The sequence below is a fragment of the Pseudophryne corroboree genome, assembly GCF_028390025.1.
Source record: "Pseudophryne corroboree isolate aPseCor3 chromosome 3 unlocalized genomic scaffold, aPseCor3.hap2 SUPER_3_unloc_84, whole genome shotgun sequence".
Lineage (NCBI taxonomy): Eukaryota > Metazoa > Chordata > Amphibia > Anura > Myobatrachidae > Pseudophryne > Pseudophryne corroboree.
In genome coordinates, this window is record NW_026967579.1 from 63295 (window position 1) to 74359 (window position 11065).

An 11065-nucleotide genomic window follows, 5' to 3' on the forward strand; every position below is an offset into this window, starting at 1 on the left:
TACCCCATGAAAGGACTTCCATGGTTTGCCAATTAAGTTGAGGATTATGTTTCTGCAGCCAAGGTAAACCAAGTATCACATCTTGAGAGGCTTTGGGAATCACGTAGAAGGAGAGGTATTCGGAATGAAGCTCACCAACTTTCATCTTGAGACATACAGTTCGATGAGTAATTATACCATCTGGAATTTGACTTCCATCCACTGCTGTAACAGCAACTGCTGCTTCCAGGGGCATGGTTTGAACTTTAGACCGTATGACAAAGGCTGAGGAGATGAAGTTCTTGGCTGCCCCGGAATCTAGGAGGGCTGAAACTTTCACTGTAGAACTTGGAACTTCTAATAGAATAGACAAGGTTGGCTCTTTCCCAGAACATGATTCTAAAGTAACTCCTAGCTTAACCTCTCTTGAATAAGCTAGGAGGCGAGAGTTTCCCGGTCGGAGTTTGCAGAATTTAACTAAATGTTCGGAGGACCCACAGTACATGCAGAGGTTACCCTGTCGACGACGAAGTCGTTCCTCCTCTGTGAGGCGAGAGCGCCCAATCTGCATAGGTTCTTCAGTCATTACTGGAGACTGTGATGGAGAATCTTGTTGAGGTCTAGGATGATCACGTGGACTGGATCGCTCTGCCCTGGATTTCTCTAAACATCGCTCCCTGTAACGTAGATCAAGTTTGTTACAGAGAGAAATCAATTCATCCAGTTTAATTGGCACATCCCGTATAGTTAAATCATCCTTGATTCTTTCTGAAAGTCCATTACAAAACGCGGCGATCAGGGCCTCCTCATTCCAGTTTAACTCTGAAGACAACGTGCGAAACTGAATAATATATTGACTGACAGGACGTAAACCTTGACGTAGACGGAGAATCTCCAAGGATGCTGAGGTGGTCCTGCCTGGTTCGTCAAAGATTCTCCGGAAGGAAGATACGAACTCTTTGTAATTAGAGAGGATAGGATCACCTCTCTCCCATAATGGTGATGCCCACTCCAGAGCCTGACCGGAGAGGAGGGCAATAATATATGCGACCTTAGAACGAGCTGATGGGAAACTGGCGGACATCAGTTCGAACTGGATCTCGCATTGATTCAGGAATCCTCTGCAAAGTTTTGGAGTCCCGTCAAACTTACTTGGAGAGGGTAACTGCAAGCGGGACGTAGGCAGCATCACAGGAGAAGCTGTAGTGGTAACTGGGACAACCGGAGTTGGAATCTGAACTTGAGACGTTTTAATAGCTGTATGAAGAGTCTCTAAACGGTCTGCCATAGTTTGCATAAACTGCACTATTTGTGTCTGTATAGACTCCTGGTTTTCCAGACGGGAAAGGATATCTGACGTAGCACCGCCTCCTGCGAATTGGTCACTTGACGGATCCATGTGGCCAGTGCTTACTGTCAGGTCCGGGTGTCTTTGTGAATCCGTTAACCCGGGACCAACCACAGGTGTAGGTGCTGGGCTATGAAGAAAGCAGGGAGGACGAAGAAAGTTCCGATTCATATATTTATTCAAAATAACAATTCAGTAAGTTGTTAATCATCATATTATACTGAAGTATTGCAGGAGTAATATGCAAGAGAAAACTCAAAAAATAAATAAAAGAAATGTTCATGGAAACATATGCAAAACAAGCTGATGAATAAATGTTGGATTGTCCAAATATAAACAAGCTTTGATGCTGAACTGCAGAATGTGATTAACTGGATAATGCAGACATGAAGAGATAACTGTAAGGATTTGCAATGGAGTTTTGAGAGTTAACTGAGAGACTGTGAAGAATTATCCTTGTTATGACAACATAGCAAATATAAACAAGCTTTGATGCTGAACTGCAGAATGTGATTAACTGGATAATGCAGACATAGAGAATTAACTGTAAGAATTGGCAATGGAGCTTTGAGAGTTAACTGAGAGACTGTGATGAATTATCCTTGTAATGACAACATAGCAAATAAAAGTACTGAATTGGGTTACTTGCGGGTTCCGGAGATCACTGTGAAACTGTAGTAGATGACAAGGTGAATGGGTTAAATGCAGAGTTGAACAAACGAACAGCTGAGGGAAATGAGATCCTCCAGACTTTGTAGGATAGGCAGACAGACTAGGTAACCTCATGCAAGACTCTGGGAATTCAACTGTTTCCAGTAGGTGAGCAATTAACTGACAGCACAGCGGAGAGCCGGTGGATCTTTCAGCAGTGAAGGCTGCAGACGGACCTCTGGGAACGGAGGCGATATCTGGACCACGGGAATCACACAGGAATGCACGGAGAGAGCTCAGAGCTAGAGCACAGCGTTGATACAACAAAGCACTGGCCCAGAGTAACATAATCCCAGCCTACTTAAAGGCAGCACAAGCACGGGATTGGCTTACACCTGCCCACAGGTGTTTTCACAAGTGCTCTGTATTAGCTATTTGGTCTCCAACATGGCCACCTCCTATACAGCAGACACACCGCAGTGCCTTAGGCCATTTGGTCCCCGCACTCACAGTTCCCAGACTCTGCATTACCTGTGCCATTGATCACGCCGCGTCCCCACACAGGCGCACAGCACCGCGAGCAACCGCACTGGCAATGGATGAACCCCAGAATCTGCAGAGGTAAGAGACCGGTTCGTGACAGTAGGCTCCGCATGGAGAGACTTGCTGAATTCAGTATTTGCACAGAAGGTTAAGGTTAATCATACACAGGTGCAGCTCGTTACATCCCAGACAGAGAGATCAGCACTCAGGGAACTCATGGTACTGGTGAGATGTTTAACCCAGTGAGCAGAAAACATGGAGGATCCAGGGCAGAGGTAAGTCGCCAAACTATATTGTGACTGCAAACATTTATATATATATATTTACATATATATATATATATATATATATATATATATATATATAAAGGCACTCGCTTTTCCAGCTCATTGGAAAAAGCAAAACAAGCCAGCACTCACGTTTTAGATGAAAAAACGAAGAAGATTTATTCTATATCAAGGTGACAGGTGTACATACAGGCACAGCCCAACAGCTGTTTCAACCGATACAGGTCTTCCTCAGGGGCGCTTTATGTTATTTTACTGCCTTGCACAATCTACTCATTCTGTACTATGGTTTTGAGTGCTGTAATTTTTGCTTTTATATATATATATATATATATATATATATATATACATACAAAGGTTAGGGTATAAAATTGACCTGAGATGTCTCGATTTCTATAAAATTCTGACTGACCTATCAGATAAAAAGCATAACATGAATTTATTTAGCCAGATATAGCAAATAATAGTATATTACATAAAATTGCTAAATTAGCACAGAACAAATTAATCACACTTACAATGGATAATCCTACTCAAACAATCAATAAAAGGTTACACTTTTAAAGTTAACTAAAATTCAATTAAATTGTAGTAGCAAAAAAAGTGGAAACAAGAAAAAAAGTAGTTGAAAAAAGAAAAAGGAACACTTTTTTTTAAAAAGGAAGATGCTTCTCTTTTTTATAAAAGTGCAGTCCGGGAAGGTCCAACACGTTTTGTCAGATAGACATCATCAAGGGCGTATTGGTGTGAGAGGGACAGAATCCTTACTTATACCCAGATCAATCAGTAAGATAATTATGACATCACTTCCTGTTTGTCACATGTGTGGTTTAGTAATGCACATTAAAATGTTAATTTGGCTAGTGGCAGAGTGTTAAAAAGGTCACGGCAGTATACTATACAAGTAGACAAGTTATATTGTAAAAAAATAAAATACATTTCTCTAACATCCATAAGGGATTTTTTATTGATGTTGTGAAGATAAGTGAGCTTGCTTTGGTGAGTGCTGATTTTTCTGTTTGTATATATGTGTATATATATGTGTATATATATATATATATATATGTGTGTGTAGATAGATAGATAGATAGATAGATAGATAGATAGATAGATAGATAGATATAGCTATAGCATGTGGATGGCGTCACTCACATAAATCAGTCTAAAACAGCAAAGGAAAGATCAAGGTTTAGAGATTTTAATCTCATCGTCAGGATACAAATGCATACAACCGCAAAGTGTACTTAAATAACTGTAGGTCAGTGAGACAATAAAGTCGGAAACTATAGGTCAGTAAGACAATACAGTAAGAAACTATAGGTCAGTAAGATAATACAGTAAAACTATAGGTCAGTAAGACAATACAGTAAGAAGCTATAGGTCAGTAAGACAATACAGTAAAAAACTATAGGTCAGTAAGACAATACAGTAGGAAACTATAGTTCAGTAAAACAATACAGAAGAAGCTATAGGTCAGTAAAACAATACAGTAAGAAGCTATAGGTCAGTAAGACAATACAGTCGTAAACTATAGGTCAGTAAGACAATACAGTAAGAAAATATAGGTCAGTAAGACAATACAGTAAGAAAATATAGGTCAGTAAGACAATAGTCGTAAACTATAGGTCAGTAAGACAATATACAAGGAAACTATAGGTCAGTAAGACAATACAGAAGGAAACTAGGTCAGTAAGACAATACAGAAGGAAACTATAGGTCAGTAAGACAATATACAAGGAAACTATAGGTCAGTAAGACAATACAGAAGGAAACTAGGTCAGTAAGACAATACAGTTGGAAACTATAGGTCAGTAAGATAATACAGTCGGAAGCTATAGGTCAGTAAGACAATACAGAAGGAAACTATAGGTCAGTAAGACATACAGTAAGAAACTGTAGGTCAGTAAGACAATACAGTAGGAAACTATAGGTCAGTAAGACAATACAGTAGGAAACTATAGTTCAGTAAGACAATACAGTAAAACTATAGGTTTCAGGAAGACAATACAGTAAGAATGTATAGGTCAGTAAGACAATACAGTAGAAAACTATAGGTCAGTAAAACAATACAGTAAAACTATAGGTCAGTAAGACAATACAGAAGGAAACTATAGGTCAGTAAGACAATACAGAAGGAAACTATAGGTCAGTAAGACAATACAGTAGGAAACTATAGATCAGTAAGATAATAGTCGGAAACTATAGATCCGTAAGACAATACAGTAGGAAACTATAGGTCAGTAAGACAATACAGTAAAACTATATGTCAGTAAGACAAGACAGAAGGAAACTATAGATCAGTAAGACAATACAGTTGGAAACTAGGTCAGTAAGATAATACAGTCGGAAACTATAGGTCAGTAAGACAATACAGAAGGAAACTATAGGTGAGTAAGACAATAAGGTAAGAAACTGTAGGTCAGTAAGACAATACAGTAAGAAAATATAGGTCAGTAAGACAATACAGTCAGAAACTATAGGTCAGTAAGACAATACAGAAGGAAATATAGGTCAGTAAGACAATACAGTCGGAAACTATAGGTCAGTAAGAAAATACAGTAAGAAATTACAGGTCAGTAAAATAGGAGGAAACAATATAAAAGCCCTTTCAAATTAGTTCCTTCTAACACAGCACAACTGCGCAAACATTTGCATAAAAAATTTGCTGTAAAATTTATGGAGAGTTCTCACCAATAACTTTTCGCAGATAATTGGATAGGGAGTTTTTGTGATCAGCTAACCCCCCCATAAAGTGTTTATAGTGTGATGTTACATCGTGATTACAGCTGGAGGAAAACCTGCCACAACGTAATTGATTGTGTAATTTAGCCCATCCTGGTATAGGTGTATTGTATTAATATATTTTCTCTTAAATCCATAAGGTATAATGGGGTTGCATTATACAATATACCTGCCAATTTTTTACAAATAAGCAATTTTTTTATTAGTTTATTCACCTTTATACATTTACCTTTCTGTTTAATATATCACTGATTTATCTTACATACTTTACTGTACTAAATAAAGGTTCTGTATTATTTATTAGTGCGCAAACAGGACAGCACTTTCTCTTATTTGGTGTTTTAATGTTTTATTATTGCAAAGCCCATGTCACCCCTAGTAGTCACCCCTAGTAATCCCACATGAGCGTCCATGTCACCTCTTGTAATCACACATGAGCATCTGTGTCACCTCTAGTCATCCCACACGAGTGTTCGTGTCACCTCTAGTCATCCCACACGAGCGTCCATGTCTCTTCTAGTAATCCCTCATGAGCGTCCATGTCACCTCTAGTAATCCCTCATGAGCATCCATGTCACCTCTAGTAATCCCACATGAGCATCCATGTCACCTCTAGTAATCCCACAGGAGCGTCCATGTCACCTCTAATGATCCCACATGAGCGTCAGTGTCACCTCTAGTAATCCCACATGAGCGTTCATGTCACCTCTAGTAATCCCACATGAGCATCCATGTCACCTCTAGTAATCTCAAATGAGCGTCCATGTCACCTCTAATTATCCCACATGAGCGTCCGTGTCACCTCTAGTAATCCCACATGAGCGTCCATGTCACCTCTAGTAATCCCACATGAGCATCCATGTCACCTCTAGTAATCCCACATGAGCGTCCATGTCACCTCTAATTATCCCACATGAGCGTCCGTGTCACCTCTAGTAATCCCACATGAGCGTCCATGTCACCTCTAGTAATCCCACATGAGCATCCATGTCACCTCTAGTAATCCCACATGAGCGTCCATGTCACCTCTAATTATCCCACAAGAGCGTCCGTGTCACCTCTAGTAATCCCACATGAGCAGTCAGTGTTGGTTACACTTCAGTCCACACATCCTAGTTTTAGTTTTTTTAAATAAACCTAAAGGGAATGTTTGAACTATAATGTAGGTAAAAATGTCTGCTTCAAGATTATAAATTGTACCTTATAACATCCTGGGTCTTGTCTACTCGTTTAAAGTTCTTTGCTATTTTTTATCTTAATCTTTACAAGATTAAAATTGTTAAATTCCAATTTATATTTCTATAATTTCCAGCAGATGGGCACACAAGGTGGAATGTCTCAGAAGGACATCTAATGTTATCCCCGGATTGTGACATAAAAGATAATGACAGTAGACAGGATACTCCAGGAGCTAACCCCATTACCCCAATTATACATCCAGCTCTATCAACTGGTCCCTCTGATCCTGGGAAATGTTCTCCTGATCACTCTGATATTGGTGCATCTGTTACAGCTCTGAGAGTAGATACAGTGTTTCCCTGTCCTATAAATGCTAAATGTTTTACACAGAACACAAAGCGTATTACCCATCAGCCAGGTAAGGCAGGTGAGAGGCCTTTTCCATGTTCTGAGTGTGGGAAATGTTTTACACAGAAATCAGATCTTGTTTCACATGAGAGAATACACACAGGTGAGAGGCCATTTTCATGTTCTGAGTGCGGGAAATGTTTTATACAAAAATCACATCTTGTTAGGCATAAGAAACATCACACAGGTGAGAAACCATTTCCATGTTCTGAGTGTGGGAAATGTTTTACAGAGAAATCAAATCTTGTTATGCATGAGAGAATACATACAGGTGAGGGGCATGTTTCATGCTCTAGGTGTGGGAAGTGTTTTTTAAAGAAATCAAATCTTCTTACACATCAGAGAAGTCACACAGGTGAGAAGCCATTTTCCTGTTCTGAGTGTGGGAAATGTTTTTCAAATAAATCACATCTTAATACACATCGGAGAACTCACACAGATGAGAGGCCATATCCATGTTCTGAGTGTGGGAAGTGTTTTCCACGGAAATCAAATCTTGTTAGACATGAGAGAATACATACAGGTGAGCAACCATATTTCTGTTTTGAGTGTGGGAAACGTTTTACACACAAATCAACTCTTGATGCACATAAGAGAAGTCACACAGGTGCATCACCATTTTCCTGTTCTGAGTGTGGCAAATGTTTTGCACGGAAATTCCAACTTGTTACACATCAAAGAAGTCATACTGGTGAGGCCATTTTCCTGTTCTGAGTGTAGGAAATGTTTTACACAGATATCAAATCTGATTAATCAACAGAAAACTCACACAGGTGAGAAACCATATTCCTGTTCTAAGTGTGGAAAATGTTTTTTTACGTAAATTCCATCTTGTTATACACCAGAGAAGTCACACAGGTGAGAAGCCATTTCCATGTTCTGAGCGTGGGAAATGTTTTGCAAATAAATCATATCTTGTTACACTTCAGAGCAGACACAGGTGAGAAGCCATTTTCATGTCCTGAGTGTGGGAACTGTTTTTTAAATAAATCGAATCTTGTTACACATCAGAGAAGTCACACAGGTGAGAAACCATATCCATGTTCTGAGTGTGGGAAATGTTTTGCACAGAAATTAGTTCTTGTTACACATCAGAGAAGTCACACAGGTGAGAAGCCATTTCCATGTTCTGAGTGTCAGAAATAAGTATGCTCTTGTTGCACACAATAGACATTGCCTAAGTAAGGAGCCATTAAATCTTCTGCAATATGATCATCATCATTGTCATGCGTTGTTCCTCAAGGGTCAATCCTATCTGCTGTAGTTTTTGCAATATCCATGCTACCATTTTGTGTAAATGTCTAATGCCAGTTTTGTACTATCTGTATTGCTGCACGACAATATGGCGGCCATAGGGACCTGTTTTCACTTTAGATTGCCTAACTCATGGCAGACACTCATCTTGATAGTGAGCATTGTGGGATACAAGATCCTATCCATATATTCATTACCATTTGAGTTCGGCAGTGGTTTGGTGTATTGTTACAACTATATGGTTTGACTGCTCCCCTGCATATTTTCCTAATAAAATATTTAGGTTGTAACTAATTATTGCTTTATAGCTTTTATTTCTTTGGGATCCATAGGGAGTCCACAGGGAATACCATGGGGTGATGGTGAAAGGACCGGGCATCAAACAGTTAAGCTTTTGGTATCCCCAGATGCTCCGGTCCTTTCACACTATACTTCCATGCTCAGGCATCCACAGTAAAATTTTGGTGTTAAATTTTGCCAAAGTTTCCTCCTTGGGCGGGAGAGCTGTGTGGCACCTGTAACACTAGACGGCCAAAGCTAGATGCTGATGCCACAAAAGTATTAAACTTGTAAAAGTGCACAAACGTGTGCACTGACGACCATGTAGCTTCACGGCAAAGTTGTGTTGTGGAAGCCCCACAACCTGCTGCTCATGATGTTCCCATGGAACGTGTGGAACGTGCTGAAATAGATGCAGGTGGTTGTAGACTAGCATGAAAGTAAGCTTGATGAATGGTCAGCTTAATTCATCTTGCCAAGGTCTGTTTGGAAGCTGGCTAACCTATCTTGACTTCATTATAGAGAACAAACAATATCTGTTTTACGTACTGTTGATGTTTGAGCTATATAAATCCTAAGCACATGAACCACATCCAAAGTAGCTGGAGTTCCTGAACCTTCTGAAAAAACAGGAACTACAATTGGTTGATTTATGTGAAAAGGGGATACTATCTTTAGTAGAAAGGTGGGATTCTTCCGAAGTTCCGCTCTGTCACAAAACACCAGATACAGTGCTTTGCATGACAATATACCTGATTCAGAAACAGGCCTTGCTGAAGCTAAGGCTAGGAGAAAAACTGTTTTCCAAGTCAGAAACCTAAAATCCAATTGTTGTGAGGGTTCAAAAATTGAGGACTGAAAAAACTCTAAAACTAGATTCAAGTCCCATGGAGCTGTAGGTGGTATAAATGGAGGTTGAACTTTAAGACACCTTGCAGGAAAGTTTGCACTTCTTTGCAAAAGAGCCAAATGCTGCTGAAAGAAAAGTGACAAAGCAGATACCTGCACCTTTAGTGTAGCTAAACATAGTCCTCCATCTAACCCCGTCTGTAAAAATTGTAAAAGACGGGATAACATGAAAAGAAGATGTCGGAAACATCCGAGATTCACACCAACCAATATAAGCTCACCAAATCCTGTGATAATGAGCTGCTGTAACTGGCATCCTAGCACGTAACATGGTTGGTATAAGACTGGAATGTCCTTGCGTCTTAAGAGAGTGGTTTCAACAGCCACCCCATAAAACGCAGCTGCGCTAAATTTGGGTAAAGAAATGGACCCTGTTGCAGAAGGTCTGACCATTATGGAACAGGGCACAGACCATCTGCAAGTAGACAGCGGAGATCTGAGAACCAAGCTCTCCAAGGCCAATGAGGCGCCACTAGTATGATGGTCGTGGACTCTCTTGATCTACTTTAGCAACCGAGGAATCAGTGAAAATGGTGGAAATATGTACATGAGGCTGTACGGCCACGCTATTGTGAGAGCAACCACTGCCACTGCATTTGGATCTCTTGTTCTGGACACATGCTTGGGTGTCTGATGATTTTGGCAAGATGCCAGTAGATCCACCTGTGGATAACCCCACCGTTGTACTAACATCTGGATGACTTCAGGATGTAAAGCCCATTCTCCTGGACGAAAATCCTGATGCCTGAGATAATCTGCTTCCCAGTTGTCCACTCCTGGAATGAACACTGCTGATAATATCACTTGGTGATGCTTGGCCCAATTCAGGATTCAAGCAACCTGTCGCATGACCATGCGACATCGAGTCCCTCCTTGTTTGTTGATGTATGTGACTTCCGTCGCATTGTCTGACTGAACCTGAACAGTCTGAGACTGGAGCATGTGAATTCCCAATTGCAGACTGTAGAATATTGCTCTGAGTTCCAGGACATTTATTGACAATATTCTCGGTCTGACCATGGACCCTGAAACTGACAATGAGGGACCGCCGCTCCCCAACCTCTGAGACTTGCATCCGTCATCAGAATTATCCAATTCCAGACTCCAAACCTTTTTTGAGATTTCTTATTTAGAGCCACAAAAGCAGCAAAACTCTGACCCTTGGAGACAAACGCACCATTTGATGAATCTGTATATGAGACCCTGACCACTGTGCGAGAAGATCCAGGTGAAAAGGACATGAGTGAAATTATCTGAACTGGAGTGCACAAGTACACTAAGACTGTCCGTAGTTTGAGCACTAACTGTATCAGATGATGAATACTTTGTGCTTTCACCTCTGGAAGGTGAATTTGTTGATCTACCGCATCCAGAATCATTCCCAGAAATGTCATTTGTTGAGACGGGACAAGGTTTGATTTTTAGAAGTTGACAATCCAACCGTGCTGAACTAGGACATTGTACGTTATTTATATATATATATATA

The 11065-nt window shown here is 40.2% G+C and overlaps 1 protein-coding gene across 1 annotated transcript in view; it reads left to right on the forward strand.

Annotated features, from left to right (window-relative positions):
- Positions 1 to 8641, forward strand: part of LOC134984829 (gastrula zinc finger protein XlCGF17.1-like) — a 32052-nt gene extending 23411 nt beyond the window's left edge. Inside the window, exon 2 of the mRNA XM_063950305.1 lies at positions 6863 to 8641. Coding sequence (XP_063806375.1) covers positions 6904 to 7851 — 948 coding nt within the window. The 5' untranslated portion in view covers positions 6863 to 6903 and the 3' untranslated portion in view covers positions 7852 to 8641. The remainder of the gene's footprint in view (positions 1 to 6862) is intronic.
- The last annotated feature ends 2424 nt before the right edge of the window (positions 8642 to 11065 follow it).